The sequence below is a fragment of the Salminus brasiliensis genome, chromosome 23, assembly GCF_030463535.1.
Source record: "Salminus brasiliensis chromosome 23, fSalBra1.hap2, whole genome shotgun sequence".
Lineage (NCBI taxonomy): Eukaryota > Metazoa > Chordata > Actinopteri > Characiformes > Bryconidae > Salminus > Salminus brasiliensis.
This window is the reverse complement of record NC_132900.1, coordinates 11,679,854-11,698,079: the sequence shown is the minus strand read 5'-3', so window position 1 is coordinate 11,698,079 and position 18,226 is coordinate 11,679,854. Positions and strand designations below refer to the sequence as shown.

Sequence of the window (18,226 nt, the reverse complement as noted above, 5' to 3'; positions counted from 1 at the left end):
CAGCCGACTGTTATAGCTACTCCTGAAATTTCTAGGACTTCTTCTGAAATCAAGCCTTGGTGGATTTTGAGGAATGCTTGGCATAACTGTCCTGTTAGAAGGTCCAGTGACACAGATGCTTCAGCTTCCTCACAGAGGGCATGATGTATTCTCCTAGGATTTACTGATATTTGATTGTATCCATCTTGCCCTGCACAGGCTGCACATTTCCAGTGCCAGAGGAAGCAAAGCATCCCCAGAGCCTCACTTTCTTTTCAACATATGCTTCATTTTTCTTCCTCCAGACATACTGCTGAGCCAAACATACCTGAAAAGGCAAATTTGTGGTCACAAGGCTGCTTCTCTAATCTTCAGGCCACAGTACCCTTAAACCGTTAGGTTTCAATTAAATAACAATATTATATTTATTATGATATTTATTTTACAACAATTCTTATGATAATAATGGTGTTAAAAAGGAAGGTATCTGTTACAACTATAAAAGAACATCATCTCAGCAACTCTTAAACCACCACTTTCAGAAACCTGACAGTTCCTGACAATAACCTACCTTTTAACCACTAGTTTTGTTTTTTTTGTTATCTGGCCCCGCTTATGAGCGCTCATCCACTGCAGTAAATGATACGTGGGCTGGATGTCGGTGCCGGATGTGGCCCAGTGTCTGGCTAATTCAGTGTTGCTAGCTGTGGGATGTTTAAGTTGAATCAGGTTATTGCAATTTAGCTCAGCCTGTTGCCATGACAACTGGAGTGCAATTAGGCCATGACAGCTTGAAAACGCCACCCTCAAACAATATTTAGTGGCAAAACTGAGTGAGTGAGTGAGTGAGTGAAACTGAGTGCTGTTTCAAAGGAATACACAGTCCCGTAGGGTTTACTTGATGGTTGGGCATGTCTGGGCAGTCCACTGCATTAAGCACCCGGCACCATCTCTTTACTCACTGGGCGTGTCTTTCCTCCTTGCTTTACTTATCATCAGTGTGTTGTCAGCCTCCCCAGGCTACCTTTCCCTGAATTCTGTGGTTACTACTGTAGTTAACTCAGTGCTTGTTGCCTGTAGGAGCAAGTTTCCAAATTCTTGGCTGCTGAGTGACCGAACTGCCAGCCGTTGGCAAAAGATGAGGTATTTGGATCAAATTGCACATTTAAGTGCTGCTTAAAGGTGTAGATCATTTAATTCATTTCATTTCATTTAAATTGAGATGTGGGGGGTTAGCCAGCTCCAAATGTTTAGCTTCACTCTTAAAAATACAGATGCTTCTACAAGTTCTTTGAGTCAAGCCATGAGGACCCTCTTTGGCTCCCTAAAGAACCATTTCTGTAAGATTCTGTAAGAGATATGTGTGTGAAGAACCTTTAAAAGGTTTAATCGATCATAATAAAATGGATAATGGTATAATCGATCAATGGTATAATCGATCATAATAAAACTGTCATTTAAATTACCTGTAGGATGACCTGTAGGTGGGGCTTGCAGCTTTGCAGTTGGACTCCTGCTTAGCAATATAAGGGAAAAAAGGAATGTAATACATCATACCACCAACAGATGGAGCTTTTCTCCTGCTGATGATCAGTTTGCGTAGAATCAGGTGAGGTTCTATCAAAGAATTGTAGTAACACTAAAATAACTTCTTTCAGGAATGTGGATTGTGGTCTTACTGTTTAATATACAATATACTATAGTAAATTACTATAGTACTATACTACAAGGTAAAAGGCTATATAGTTGGAGTTTTAAAAAGTATTATACAGCACACTAAACTTATATTTCTTTACTGGGAAGATGCACAAAAGGATATTTAACTTAAACAATAGTCACACCCATGTTGGTACAGAATATATTTACATATACTACATATTTACAGCAAATTAGTGAAGATAATCAGCTGTTTGCAATAAACCAATCAAACAAAAGCAATTTAAATAGATCAGCACAACTAATAGAACAAGTGGTTTCTCCAACTTCAACACAAAATACCACTTTTAACGACTGCAGTCTCAGAATTATTCAACCCCTCCATAACAAGTGTCTTTTTTTACTACATAGCCAGACAACAGCTTCTTAGCCTATTCCTCATGGCAGTGGCCTCCAGTTTACTAATATTCTTGGGTTTATGTGCTGCAGCCGCCTTCTTCAAATCCAACCAAAGACTTTCTTTGGGTTTCAAGTCAGGTCACTGTGACGGCCACTCCAGAATCTCCCAGGACTTCTTCTGAAACCAAGCCTTGGTGGACTTTGAGGTTGGAAAGTCCAATGATGCCCGAGCTCCAGCTTCCTCACAGAAGGCATGATGTTTTCTCCTATTTCCTGATACTTGATTGAATCCATCTTGCTCTCCACATGCTGCAGATTTCTAGTGCCAGAGGAATCAAAGCAGCCCCAGAGCCTTACCGAGCCGCCATCATGCTTTACTGTAAGCAGGGTGTTCTGGTCAGCATATACCTCCACACCTTTGCTCCACAGAACAGAACCCCCAAACTTCTGTGGTTTATGTATCTGGTTTTGAGCAGATTGGAGCTTGTTCTTCTTGTTGCAGGTCTTTTGCAGTCACTCGAGAATATCGTTGGGTTATTAACATTTGGAGCTCAGAAACAATCCTTGATAGCATGTCTCAAACCAGTGCTATCTTAAGAAAGAGGGTTCTATATGATACTAAGGAAGTGTTTTTTACTTGTAATAACAGTGATTAACAATTTAAGTTTTGAACGTTCTCCATCAGAATGATGATCTATTCAACCATTCAGCCAGTAGTCTTTGAGTTGTCTTTTATATAGCTGGTTGAGTTGGTTCTATATAGAAGCAAGGCTTTTTCTAAAGAACCTTTGGTTATACAGAAGGGTTATGGCTATGGTATACAGAAGCATCATGTGTCTTTAATGTGACTGTGTTAGTTATGCCATTAAGTGTGGCGTAACGCTGACAGGTACCATATCAGTTAAGTCCCTAAAGTTAAGACATTACACAGCTCCCTTTGGTGAAACTAGTCTAGCTCAACTAGTGCTTAAGACCCAATATCTAAATAAGTGTTAAACAGAATATTCACAAAACAGTTTAGAAGGCATGCCACAAATGATGGCTTTTAAATACTTTCAACAAACGTGAAATTGATTGATTTTTTGACATTTGCAACGGTCTGTCCTCATCAGTGCATCACAGAGCCAGCATGGAGATGTGAAGTCAGAGAAATGAGTAAGTAAATGACGCAGTTGAGTGTAGTACGTGACCAAAGACAGGAAACTTTGACAATTCATTACCACAGAAATGAAAAACCTGTATACTGAAGCAGCAACCCATGATGCATGCGGGTGTGTTGGAGTGTGGTGGGCTAGATGTACAGCAACCACGTATTTCCTGCTGGAGAGTATGTTGCGTCTAAGAGCTTGTGATGTGCTGAAACAGTGTTAAACAGGACTGTCAGCTGTAGACACTGGTAAGTATTTTATTCATTCAATAGTTGCAAGGAAAAAGATTTTTAGTTTTGGTTTAAATTGCTATGAACTAAAAAGGAAGTTAATTTAACAAAATACTTCTGTTTTTTTTTCTTCACCCCAAACTCTGTCTGCTGCATTAGTCGTGTGTAGACGAAATAACAACACTTCCATGTTCTGTTAGCAAACAACAGAAAGACAGACAAGTTATTGGGGGCTTATTTTTCTTTAGATTAGGGTTACAGTGTTTGAATGTGTTGAAATGAAATGGCAAACAGTGCAGAAACATGGCTTTCACATGACTGGGAAGATTCAACAATCTAAGCAAAAAAGTGTTCCATATTTATATCCACCACCTTCACAAGTAGAGGACCTGCACTGGTGGTCGAAGGAGCTAAATTTACAACATCCACCCAAACGTCTACATGTTTGACCATTTTGTGGAGGGGAAACCTTCACCCTCTCTGTTTCCTAGACGCCGGAGCAATAGCTGCCCACCGCCATTTCTCTGGATAAGGATGTTCTGGTGCTGGTTTCCCCTCCACAAACCAGTGAGAGCAGACTTGTGGACATTTGGGTGGATGTTTAAAATGTAGCGCCTTCAACCAAAGAAGTAGGTCCCCTTCCTTCGAAGGTGGTGGAAACTGGTTATATGGTGCTCCACAGCACTCCGACCTTTTTGGTGTTGTGTGCTGTTGTTCTAGGGAAATCCTTTTCTCCTTCCAATGATTGTGGCACCCTCAAACCAAGCATATTCTACTACTCACTGTATGTTTTTTTTTATAACTGTGGATGCTCCTTTATTGCTGTGCTGCTTAGTGTGGTCTGCACTTTGCCTTTTGCATCAGCAAGCCATTTAATGGAGGTGTGTTGTGGCTGCAGATCTCTGATTTTCTGCATTACAAAACGCTGTCCAAGGAGTTGAGACACTCATTTGTCCATATCTGAGCAGTCAAGGGTATTCTGGAAATCCAAAGTGCGATGGAGAGCAAAAGTGATCCTGCTCAGATACTCCCCTAGTGCCAAATGGTGCCCTAAGCCTCATAGTCCTTCTCTAAGTCGGTACTAAGATGAGCAAAGCTCTTATAATGAACAATTCATGTTTTTCTATTATTCTTTTTATAGGTATTTTAGGACATTAATCGCTGAATCATTGTTCAAGAAACTCGAATCTTGAATATTTTCCTCTCTTCCATAATGCTCACACAACTCAGATTGGTCACAGCTGCTATTAAAAAGACAGTTGTAGGCAATAGGAAGCTGCTGAGTCATTGCTGAAAAGCTTAACAAGGGTGAAAGGTCAAAATAAGAAATAGAATAACCTACAGCCTCGTGGTCCTGAAGACTACAAGAATGCAAATGTGCCAGGTAGGCTCTGAAGGCACTCCGAACCTGACCAGGAAAATTGGATAAGAAGATGGATGGATGATTTGCAAGAGATATTATGTATAGTATATATAGGCTGAGTCTGGCCTCTAATTTGAATGAACTGGTCCATCTTAAATAGTTCATTCATTCATGGCTATTAGCTGACGCTCGTATCCAGAGTTCGCATAAGGCTGACTTGGTAAGGAAACAACACATTTCAATTTTAGCCTTTGAGGTTTGACACGTTTGCTGTAAGGTCTCACCATGTCTGTCATTGTCAACTCATAGTTTTTCCTATTCTACTCTCCCAGACTGTCTACATTCAGTCTGAATGCCACCCCATTAGAGATTTGATCAAGTGTGTGATCAAGCATGCCTAACTCATAGACCTAATAGTCCAGCAGCTTAAATGATTTCCCTGCACCATGACTCATCTCATGAAGAGCTTTGTAATTAGCTGCTTCCTTGAATCAAGAGCACGGAAATCACTAAAAAGTGCAATACAGGAGGATGTGATACTGCTTGGACTGGGAAGGATCTGATACTACTCATCGGTTAATTAACAAGCCCTTCCTTAGCTAAAGTGGTTGTGTTACAGCAAGAAAACACTAAAATATGCATGGCAGGGTACTCCAGGAACAGGAGTGGCAACATGAGTTATGTTTATTCTTTTTCTTTGGGAGCTACACACAAGGTAAGGTTTGAGGGTCAGAAAAAGCAGCTCAATTTTACATGAATTCTGATTAGGAAATGAGCCCTAATAAGTCTGTCAACATATAAGCACACATATTTGCTTCTACTGGAAAGAAGTATATCACACAAAACAAAGTTTTCCAAAATGGCAACTTTACAGAAGATGGAAAAAAAAAACTTTGTAACTTTAATGGAAGTCAAAATGGTTTTAGACATTTTGCAGCATTTCTATTGGTCCAACCGCCAGATGTCAATTATGTCGAAAAGTAGGTTTTCACATCACTACATTGATATTTTTCTAATCCTGTCCCAGCTAACAATTGATAAAATGTTTTCTGAATGTTACGACTTTTGTTTTTTGATTTATTATTATTTTTTTTTACATTGACATTCCAATAACGTTCATTTTTGTGTCACATTCTTTAAATATTACCAACGTTTAGGATTTTTAGTTTTAGAAATGTCACTTTAAACATTTCCATAACGTTGGTGTTTGTCTATCTGGGAATGTTGCATTAGAAACATTGTAATAGCGTTGTGGTGCAAAACCATTATTACGCCACATGTTTTCAGAAAGTTCCTATTGATTTCTGTATGTTACAGCCTAACCTTTTGAAAACGTTGCTAAACATTCTCAATATTCTCTGATAGCTGGGATATTTTTTTTCTGTTTAAAACCCCTTCATCCAAGAGTACATGTTCAAATGAAATGTTATTTCAATTTTAATTACAAATTCAATTTTAGTTACAATATTTAAACACATTTAATTCAGTACAGTTTTATGTTATTGTAACCAGACAAGCTTTCCAACCTAAATACATAAAAATTGGATCAATGAAAAGAGGCAAAACTTGCCAATGATACCTCAAGTGCTCTTTATTTTGTATGTTTTTTTCTCTTCTTTAATTTTTTATTAAATTTTCCTCCTAGCCAATTACCCAACCCGTTCATTAGTACTCTCTCCCTATCACATGTAATGCTCCAGACAGGGAGTGTGAGCACTGACACATGCCTCCTCTGATGCATCGGCTAACAGCCGGTCAGCACCACACTGAAATGAGGGTGGTGGGGAGGAGAGAGCCATCTATCCACCTGGAGACGGCAAAGCCAGTTGTGCTCTCTCAGGCTCAGGCTGCTGATGGCAGACAGGATTCGATCCAACCTTGGGGGTTGGAGGGTATTAACACCTCGTGTTGCTTCCATATTCCTGACAATCATGAAAATATCTCAGGTGTGTCGCAGATAACTCATGGTTTGCCTGATTGAGCAGCCTGTGTGTGTGTGAGAGGGGTCCTCTGTTTTCAGGATAAAGGGTTGGTTTTAGAAACATTAAGAAACTTGAAGATTTTCAAGAAATCACAGATGATATCATAACCTATGGATTTCTAAGATATAGGCCTTTCACAGTCTTTCTGTCATGTATGAGGCTTTGTTCTTTACTGCTGCTGTTTGCTAACTTCATCCTCTGGTTGTTGTGTCCCAGGCGATGTGGTTTAACTGCAGTTCGGTGGAGAACAGCAGCGAGGCTGCCCTCATACTCTTTCAGCGGGTGTCCTACACACTTACGTTTGTCGTGGCCCTGCCCCTCAACATCTCGGCTCTCTGGCTCTTCTACAGGATCCAGCACTGGACGGACACTCACATCTACATGTCCAATCTAATGCTCGCTGACTTCCTGCTCATCATCTTCCTGCCCTTCCATATATTTGAGACCTTCTGCCCCATTAAGGCTTCAGAGCTCTGCACGTTCCTCATATGCGTGCATTACAGCAACATGTATGTTAGCATCTTTACTATCATGGTGATCAGTGCCCATCGCTTTGTGGCTATCAAGTTCCCCTTTTTGATCAAAGCTGTGCAGGCTAGAAGAAAGCTTATAGCCCGCATTGTGTGCTTTCTCATCTGGATTATTGTGATGGCAATCTGCACATATTTCCAATCAAATATGCACAAAGACAAGCTGAAGAAATGCTACGAGCGCAAACCAGAACTCCCACTGGATCTATCTTTCTTACTGGTTCTGGAGATAGTTGGGTATCTCCTGCCTGTAGCCATCATCACAACTTGCTCGACCCAAGCAATCTGTACACTTGTTAAATCTATGGAGAGCACCCTCCAGCACGTTGAGAAAAAAGATGTGTTAGAAAGGAAAAGGGTCGTAGCCATAATCACAGCAAACATGTCCATTTTCATTATTTGCTTTTCTCCAATCCATCTTAGTTATTTGCTAAAATATAATTTTCCAGGAAAGTCAGAAACATTAACCTTCAGTCATGTCTTTTATGAGGTCTCTGAATGGATAGCAACAACCAACTGCTGCCTGGATGCTGTGGGATATTACCTCTTGTTAAAGAAGGTTTTCAGAGACAAGACTTAGCCTACTAGTTAGCCTAGCTCACTGGACAAGGTATGACACACTTATGATGGACTTGTGATTGACACAATTATGATGGAATCTGTGTGATTGGAGAAACTGACCCTGGACTTTTGCACAGGTCAGCCCAGCAGAAACATCCAGACACCAACCATCCTTGTACCCCTGTCCGTGCACAATGACTGGTCACCTTATTTACACTGTCAGCTATCGTGTTAGTTTGTGTGAGCAGATCTGCAGATTATAAACAAGCTAAGTACCAAAAAAAAAAAGTCATGACAGTCAGTCATACATCTCCTCTAGAATAATGTCATTTTGTATTCTGCTTATTGTTGATGTAAAAGTCTGCATAGCTGCCAGCTAGCACACGCTATAGGTTTGTGTGCTGCTGCGTGTCCATGTGTGTGTAACAAGCGGGGGTGTACATGCGTTGGGTACGCAGTTCACTGCCAAGGTAGCAATTACCGTCTGACTGTTGACGTCTGCCTAGGTTGTTTTCAGTCACCTGTGTTTTCCGTTGCCAAGATAGAAATATGGCTGTAATTTACCTGAATACACCTCATTACGACCATCGGCATAGATATAAGCACCGTTGCTATTTAAATGACACAGACAGAAGGCGTGAAACATTGACTTGGCGGATAGCAATGAGCATTGCGACACGCCTTGCACAGGGTGTAAGGTAGGGGGCTATGTCCCACTCTTCAACAAAATTGGCCAATCAGCTTTATAGTTACACCAGAAACCATTCGGACCCTCTATGTGGAGATCTGCAGAAGTGCAGCAGCCAGAACTAGCCAAAGAAATTCATGTTATTTTGTGCATTATTAAACCGAATGCTACAAACAATTCATGAGATTTTAGTCTGATTTTATCAGTGATTTTTTGGAAACGGTCATTTTAATTATAAGGCAAGATGCCAGGTCTCAACTGTCTGGTGGCATTGCAAAGATGGCCGCTGAGTATACAGACTTGCCTATAAAGACTTTGGCCTTTCACTCTTGCAACTATTGCTCTATAAGATATGCAGCTTGGTTTTGGTGGCTATTTATATAGACTGGCTATATGGTATATGGTGGCTTATTAATAGACACTGCCAGTACTGAAGTACTACAATGTTAACTCAAGGTATATTTCCACACATCCCTTATTTTTTGCTGTATTTAAAAATGTATCAAATTAAAATGTACTGTATTACATTTTGTAAATCCTTTTGCTCCTAAAGACGTCACTAGTGTCACTAGTTTCGTGATGACTTCTACACCCTTACGCATATTTCTTATCTAATCTATGCCATCTACCCTTAGCACCCTCATGCACTTGTAACTCTCACCTATTCTCACAAGTTTAACTTCTGTAATACGTTCTTGTGACATCCACAGCTTATACGAATTCATGCTTGCATGCTCACCACCTCAAACTTAACCCCAGCAAGACAGAGCTGTTGTACATCCCTGGAACTGCTGGACTTGATCACTCCTTCTACAGAAGCTGGAAGCCTTGGTGTAGTCATGGATGATCAGTTATTGTTCTCTAGTCATGTTGCAAACGTAACTCGGTCGTGCAGATTTTTCCTGTACAACATCCAGAGAATTCGACCCTTCCTCTCCAGAAAGGCCGCCCAGCTGCTCGTTCAGTCTCTCGTCACTTCAAGACTACTGCAGCTCTCTTCTGGCTGGCCTCCCTCTGCACACCATCAGGCCCCTGCAACTCAACCAGAATGCAGCAGCAGGGGTCGTCTTCAACGTTCCTTCCAGCCATGTCACTCCACTGCTGCATTCTCTCCACTGGCTTCCTGTAGCTGCTTCCCGCATCAGATTCAAAACCCTGACGCTGGACTACAAAGCCAAGAACGGACCAGCCCCTCCGTACTTGATGGCAATGGTCAAAAGCTGATCCGCACCAAGACCCCTTCGAGCTTCAAGTACGGCTCGGCTCGACCCGCCATCCCTTAAAATCCACGGAAGACAAGCGTCCAGGCTTTTTTCTGTCCTGGCACCAAAGTGGTGGAATGAACTTCCCCTGGGTGTCTGAACAGCAGAGTTGTTTGCTGTCTTCAAACGCAGACTGATCTGTGAATATTTGGCCGAATAGCAGAGTGGTCACCTTACTGACTTGTGTTTAGTAATGTCTAAAGCTTAGAGGTATCTTTGAATTTTAGCCTATTCAAACTAGCTGAGATTTTTCTTGGGTAAATAGTAAAGCACTTTTGTAAGTCGCTCTGAAGAAGAGCGTCTGCTAAATGCCTTAAATGTAATGTAATGTAATGCATGCTCTGTGAATCTAATGTTAGCCTGTCTGACAGATTGTTTAGAAGCTTACTGGAAATACTTTGTGGGAGCAGGAGATTTAGCATGAAAAAACGTTCCAACATTATTTTGTCCTCTGGAAGATTAGCAGATTATTTACATGCTTAAATCTTATTAAGGAACAACATCTTAAGTAGCACATGCTTGCACATGAGTCCATGTGGTTCCATATATGTTACATTTGAACATTTGCTGCAGTTCTGAGGTATAAATCAGTGTTATGTCACAAGACCAAAAAAAACTTGCTTCAGGGTGGATAACGCTATTATCGCTACACTTGACGATGAGGAAATTATGGTGACCAGATATCCCCTTTTTCCTGGACGTGTATAAGTAGTAAGTAGGTAGTCCTTGTATCTCCAGCATATATATAATCTATGCCATCTACCATCTAATATTGTCATGAAATGAAAACTGAAAGGAGATAATTTGGCTATGCTCCTACAATGTGGCCTAGTTGAAGCTCCCCGGACACTATGGTGCATGCCTGTGTTCCTAGTGTCCTCTTTTGATTGTGTGAAGGACAGCATGGACACTCTTTTACTGTGCGTTTTACTTCTCAGATGAGGTATACTGGTGTACTTTTGCCCCCTACTGGACTTGGCAGGGAAACAGTTTTGGTTGGTATATTCATATGATAAGCTGCTCATTCAATGTTGATCTGATGCAAGTAAGTTACCACAAAGCTGTATGTTTACAGGTTTGGTCCGTACACCCTGCTGTCAGAACCTTCTTAGATAAGTGGTCTCCAGTTCTAGTTCCCCCAGGACCCATGTCTTGCACATTCATGTCTTGAATAATGAAAACCGAGCTATAGTCTTCTTTTTTGGAGGCTTCTAAGTAACACCTGATTTTTGCTAATAAGCTCCTGTATGGTACAGCTGAAGCCTAGGGGTTACACTTTTCCAGTGGCAAACAATGACAATTAGAGCTTGGCCTTTAGATTGGTTTGGACCGTAGAGGTAAGTAAATAGATACCTGTGCAATAATTCTACAACTACCGTCGCAATAGGAATTTTAAGTCTTCAAACAAAGCTTACCAGTGACATGGTAATATTACTGTAGTACTGTAAAAGGTTAGCTAGCATGATGATTCTATTTAAAAAACAGAACTAAAAATGACAGATCTTCTGTAAAAGCTGTGAGGGTTCCCCCGGTACTTCTCTGTACTTCTCACTAGGCGTTAGGCTGATAAGCTACTTCTCACAGGAACAGACGTGTTGTTACGGAATAATGACTCTTAGAGAAAAGCCACTTTCTCGAGAACAAGACAGAAAAAAGGAACTGTCTGAAGACCACAGTTTCAGTTCTGAATGTCATGAGCAGTTCACAGACTCAGGCACAGGAACAAGTCATACAGTTCAGCAGCTGCTCAGCCAGATATGAGTTGCATTAGCTTCTTCAAAGCAGGGGAAAATTTAAAAATGCAAAACAATGTCTAGTCCCACTAACAGGAGATAATTGTACAGCAAATGTGTGTTTTTATTGTAAATGAAAATAAATAAACAAATTAAATGTGTATATATATATATAATATATATATATATATATAATGTACATTATATATATATATATATAATTTTATAATTTTATTTTTGTATTTTATATATAAAATACATTATATATATATATATATATATATATATATATAATGATACTTATAATAAAGTTTTTCTATGTAATTCATCTGGATTTCATTGGAGTCTGGTGTGGAATGAATTCCTGAAAGACAGAAAGTAACCTTTAATGCCACTATGCCCTCTTGTGGTCTTTCGATAGATGTACAGCTCTGCAGTTCCATGCAGTGACCTGGACACTGGTTACCTGAAGCAGAGCACAAGTGAGGATACAGGAATGTATAATCTTATTAATGTTTAATACATATACTATGTGTCCAAAAGTTTCCAGACACTATTTCTAATTAGTTAATTGAGTTGCTAATGAGAAAAGATGCACCCGTTGTTGACACAGACGTTCAAGTTCAATTGGACACACATAGCTTGATTAATCTCACAGATCACAGAAAAAGCATTGTCAATAGACTGAGACACAGTGGAGCGGGCATGGGAGCCCTGAGGTCACCACACCCAATTCTGAGCATTGGAAATGCCCTGAATTATCCCCAACCCAGGTCCTGGAGGCCCACTTGCATTTCCCTTGCTTTACCACTCCCACTTCAACGCAGAAAGTACTTCTTAATGAGTTGGTTGGCTAGTTGGTTAAAGTGTGCTGGGAACAGGTAAATGAGGACAGTGGCTTCCAGGGTCTGGGTTGGTGACCACTGGGCTAGCCCAGCCTTTTGCTGTGGAGCAGTGAAACTGCGTTCTCTGGAGTGATGGATCCAGCCAATACTTTAGAAAGAGCTGGACTGGTGTTTGTGATCCACAACATCCAAAGTCACCAATGATGATTCTAGAGAGAATGTTGAATTAAAAGGTACCCTATATGTCCAAATGTTTGTGGACATAATTGCTAAATGCAATCAAATCCTCACAGCAATGCTCTAAAATTGTGTATTTATTAGGCCTTCTGGACAGTAGAGACAATTACTAATACCAAAAACTAATACAAAAAAAACAAAACAATGAATGATTAGGTGTCCTAATGCTTTTGTCCATATGGTGTATCTACAAACCATGGACAGGTATTCAATTTGGATATCCTAATAAATTAGTTTTTTCTGGAATGATTGCTTGCTCATTAATCAGTGTTTTTTTACATAGCCAGTAATGACTGTCTTGTCACTAAAGCTATGAAGCCTTCATATTTTAAATTTCATTAAATATGGAACAAAAATATTCTTAAAAAAAAAACAAAAAACAAGTGGCGCAGTTGTCTAAGCGCTGACCTTATCATTGATTGATGACAGGTAAGTTTAATAACTTTCAAAGTTTAATAAAATTCAAATTTGTCACACTTTGCTGCAGAAAAAGCCTCTTCTCTTCTGAGAGGGTTTGACATTTGATGGAACATCATTATAAGGATTTGTTTGCATTCAACCACAAGAGCAGGTGGTTAGGTATTGATGTTAGACGGTTAGTTCTGGATCACTAACAACACTCCAACTCATCCCAAAGGTACTGAATGTCACTCCAGAGAATGCAGCTCCACTGCTTCTCATCCCAGTGCTGGGGGGCTTACCGCCCCTCTAGGTAAAGTTTGAGATTGGGCATGGGGACCTTTTTGCAGCCCATTTGTGACTGCTCTGAAGATGGATTTTTTTTTTTTATTATAGAAGTTATGTGAGCATTTGGATGCCTGTGTCAGGCCGTGGCACCAAGAAGCTGTATTTAGTAAGTACACTGTTAAAAGAAAACGATCCTTGATGAATATTTGGAGGTTCTTCAGGTTTCAAGCTGTAGAACCTCTATAAGTTGAGGAGCCTTCAAAAAGAGGTGACTTGAAGGTTTGTCAAAGCACCTTAAGAGGCTCCTCCACAGTTTCAAACCGAAGAACCTCAAGGATCTTATACTTTTAACAGTGTAGAAGGCGTGTCTGGATACTTTTGGGCATGTCATCTTCAATATATTGACATTTCAGCCAGCAAATGAATACATCCAGTAATAATAACAGGGTTACAGTTTGGTTATTTGGTTGAGCAGTGTATGTATTAATATGTATTGTGTGTGTGTGTGCGCGCGTGTGCGCGTCCAGCAGTAACAGAGAGCTATGTCAAGTTATCTCAAGTTTTCAGAAGCTGCACAAAATGAATAATATTATCACCTGGACCTCAAGGTTGCAGCTCTGAGTCTCTTCTCAGGATGTAATGAAATAAACAAGAGGGAATCTAAAAAAAGCAGCAGCCCTAACGAGAGTTTTAAATGCGGAGCGTGCGCATCACACAGGTTAACTGGCATTTGTGTTAATTATGTGTTGATTGACGCAGATCTAATTAACTTAAATGTAGTCATTTTTCAGCACATCACTTTCTATTCTTTGGGAAGCGCACACGTGTTGCCATGGTGACACAACTTTCCATAGCAACAGCGAGATGCAGAGACTTCTGGCTGCAGAAATCTGGACCCTACAGCACCCTCTGCTGGTACTCACTCAGGCAGAGGATTTGTTTCACACCAAAAGTTTCCTTAAAAAATTAAAAAATAATTAAAAAAAAGCACAGAATGTTGTCTTTTGCTGCAGAGCCGACAAATGGGCCAGGAGAAAAAAACATCCTCACAAAACCAGTATTAATTAAACTCTGTTCATGCTCAGCTTTCCTTGGTAGCAACTGTTACTTTACAAACTTTATAGAGCATTATGTCCACACAGAAAAACACAGAAGCCACCACTGTTTATTTAACTTCCAGTATTTCTGAGGAGATCATGTATACAGTTCATTATAATCCAGCGACACGAGGAAGGGGAAATAAAAGTACATTTCCAAAACTGAAATAAGTAGAATGACTGAAGATACAGAGAAATGGGACCCTATAGGAACAACCATACTGCACCTGATCAACCCCAAACCTTCTGCCATCAGACAAACAGCACTAAAAGCTTTCCTTAGCCAAGAAAATGAAGCTCCACTCTCCACAGGTGTTCCTGTCCATCCTTCTACTGTGAGAAGCCCACTTACCATGTTGATCGGATATTTGTTTTTTAATCAAGAAGCTGACTGGAATTTGCAGAAAAATGCAAGGGCAGTATTGAAGTTAGTATCCTGTAGAATCCAGGGTGTCTGAATTCTGCATTAGGGCAAGCATGTGTGACTGAACCATCTCCTAACTTGGTGTATTAGATTTAGGTGGTATGTGAAACCTGCAGGATGGGAGACTGCCAGGAGGAAGGTTGGTGACCACTGCCTTACAGTAACTTCTATCCTAACAGTCTATCCTAACTGTGTGATTTTCACATGCATACAAATTAAAACTCATTTGAAGTTAGTAATTTACTATAACATTTAATATAACATGTTACAGATTCTCATTAGATTGTATTAGTAACAGCTGATACTCAGGGTTTCAATATTGATATCGGCAGATACTCCGAGTTTTAATATTGATATGGGCTGATACTCAGAGTTTTAATATTGATATCGGCAGATACTCTGAGTTTTAATATTGATATTGGCCGATACTCTGAGTTTTAATATTGATATGGGCCGATACTCAGAGTTTTAATATTGATATCGGCAGATACTCTGAGTTTTAATATTGATATTGGCCGATACTCTGAGTTTTAATATTGATATGGGCCAATACTCAGAGTTTTAATATTGATGTCTGCAGATACTCTGAGTTTTAATATTGATATCGGCCGATACTCTGAGTTTTAATATTGATATTGGCCGATACTCTAAGTTTTAATATTGATATTGGCCGATACTTAGAGTTTTAATATTGATATCGGCCGATACTCTGAGTTTTAATATTGATATTGGCTGATACTTAGAGTTTTAATATTGATATTGGCCGATACTCTGAGTTTTAATATTGATATTGGCTGATACTCTAAGTTTTAATATTGATATTGGCCAATACTCTGAGTTTTAATATTGATATTGGCCGATACTCTGAGTTTTAATATTGATATTGGCCGATACTCAGAGTTTTAATATTGATATTTGCAGATACTCAGAGTTTTATTATTGATAATATTGATATTGATTGATGTTTGGGGATTCAATAACAATATCAGCTGATACTCAAGGTTTTAATATTGGTATTGGCTAATGTTCAGAAGTTAATTGTTTATATTTTTTATTATTGGTATCAGCTGACAATCATAGTGTATTGATAGTATTGTATCAGATGTTCGGGGATTCGATATCGATATTCAGGGTCTTAATATCAATATCGGCTGCTATTCAAGATTTTATTATGGGTATTAGCTGATACTCATTTTTTTATGTAAGTATCAATCAATATCCAAGGCTTAAGTATTGGTATTGGCTGATACTCAAGGTTTCAATATTGGTATCACTGATAATAAAAGGTTTCAATATCAGTATCAGGCAATTCACAAGGAGTCAATTGTGGTGTTGGTGGACAGACAAGACTTCAACAGCCAGTATGCAGGGTTTCTGTATCAGCCAATGCGAACATTTTAAGCAAAAGTGACTTACAGTTTCTCATTAGACTGAATGGGAGTTTTGCCAACAGTCTGTAAAACATGCAACCTAGCAACAGCTGCTAAGAAAGACTGAAAGGAGCACAGATGGGTCAGTTATTTCTGTTCTACCAAATGAAAGAACCAAACATGAACAATCCATTGTTTATTAGAATGATAAAATATCCAGGTCGATTTACAGGTCAAAATAGGTCTGTGCACTTTAACATTTTGAGTAGTGTGTGTATGAGAATGTGTGTGTGTGTGTACCTGTGATTTTAAAGGTGTACTCATATACAAGTGTGATGATTACAAAAACACTTTGCTTTGTACACTCGCATACATGTGTCTTCTACACACAGGGCCATGAAAACGAGATTTTTCGAGTCTTGGGCTCAGCCTCATTTTTTCAACTATGTACAGTTTGCTGAGTTGTGACCAGGAACCTTTTAGGCCCTTCGATGATCGGAAATCAGCAAAACACTGAGTGGTCTCTCTGAAAAAACAAAACTCTCTGTTAAACACTTTTTTGGAAAACACAGTTCCAGATGTGGGGTCCATTGGGGTTCCTCTCAGTTCTGGTTAACCTTGGTTCATTATAGTCAGTTCAAAATAAACCCAGTTATACGTTCTACGTCAAGTCCTGGCCAACATTTCGGATCAGAAAAATAAAACGCTCTTGTGCTTATGTACAGTAATGTGTTGGTTTGAGAGCAAACCCTGTTCACAGTCTGCTCCGACGGTGAAGCTCAGTGCCTCTAACAGAGGTATAGATATGGCAGTTGTTGAAGAGACCGGTTGTATAGATATTCCATAGAACAGCACTTTCCCCTCCACTGCCAGACAAAAGTAGGTAAACCCAGGACACAATAACGGAAACAAAATCAAACAAAGACATTGAGAACAGTTATATTAACACAAGTAAGAACAAAACATTATATTATTGGATGGATGAGTCAATGTCTTTAGATACAAAGGTATAGTTTGGCACTTCAAGTATATGTCTGTGTAGAGCTCACAAATGTCTTATCCAACACACACCAGAACTGTCCGGTAATGCTTCATTCTGTTCACTCCATGTCTAGTGTTCATTGCTTCCTATCACACTGTATTACAGTCACTGAGCACTTCACAGAAAACACCTACATCTGTAGCTAGAGAGTGTTACATGGAGATACTGGTATCCACAGGTATCAGTATCTGGTTGATATGTGCCAAAAGTATGTCTGAATCAGATATTGGAGGGAAAAAAGAACGGATCTGATCCAATCCTGTAAGAAATCAAGCATTCACACTGTGCGATGTGATGGTGTTAGCGGTTAGCTTCTTCCTGTGGGGTAACAGAAACTTTAGAAACTTTAGTAAAGTGCTTCAAATAAAAACTCTGAATACTTTTATTGAAATCTTATGTATCAGCTGATACCAATATTAAAACAATGATTATCGTCCAATACCGACATAGAAACATTTATTATCGGATATTAAAATCTTGAGTGTCATCCGATATTCACCTTGTATCGGATGGTACATAGGCTTCGATATCTATATTGGTTGATTAGGTTCCAGTGTAAAAACTGACCAATCCTTAAGCTTTCAATATGCGTATCGGCTGATTTACAAGGTTTCAATATCAGTATTTACTGATAATACGTTTTTCAATACCAGTATCAGTCGATACTTAAGGTTTTAATATTGATATGGGCCAAAGCTCATATATGTTTCAGTATTTGTGTCACCTGACATTTAAGATTCCAATACTTAGCTTTAATGTCGGTGTTGGCTGATACTTAACGTTGCAATATCAGTGTCGACAGATACTTAAGGTATCAATATCAGTACTGGTCGATGTTCAAGGTTCCAGTATCAGTATCGCCAATACTTAAAGCTACTTTTACACCGAACGAGGAAGATTCACACAGTGCACAGTGTGTTGTGCGTTCAGTGTGAAACAGATTAAGGCTTCAATAGCAGCATCGATTGATACTTAATCAATCGACAATTGGCT

At 39.5% G+C, this 18,226-nt stretch overlaps 1 protein-coding gene across 1 annotated transcript; it reads left to right on the top strand.

The window, feature by feature from the left end:
* Positions 1-3,364: 3,364 nt before the first annotated feature.
* On the top strand, positions 3,365-8,656 carry LOC140546018 (G-protein coupled receptor 55-like). The gene is made up of 2 exons (XM_072669133.1): positions 3,365-3,430; positions 6,974-8,656. The coding sequence occupies exon 2, from the start codon at positions 6,977-6,979 to the stop codon at positions 7,865-7,867; it is 891 nt and encodes a 296-aa protein (XP_072525234.1). The 5' UTR covers positions 3,365-3,430; positions 6,974-6,976; the 3' UTR covers positions 7,868-8,656.
* Positions 8,657-18,226: the final 9,570 nt, after the last annotated feature.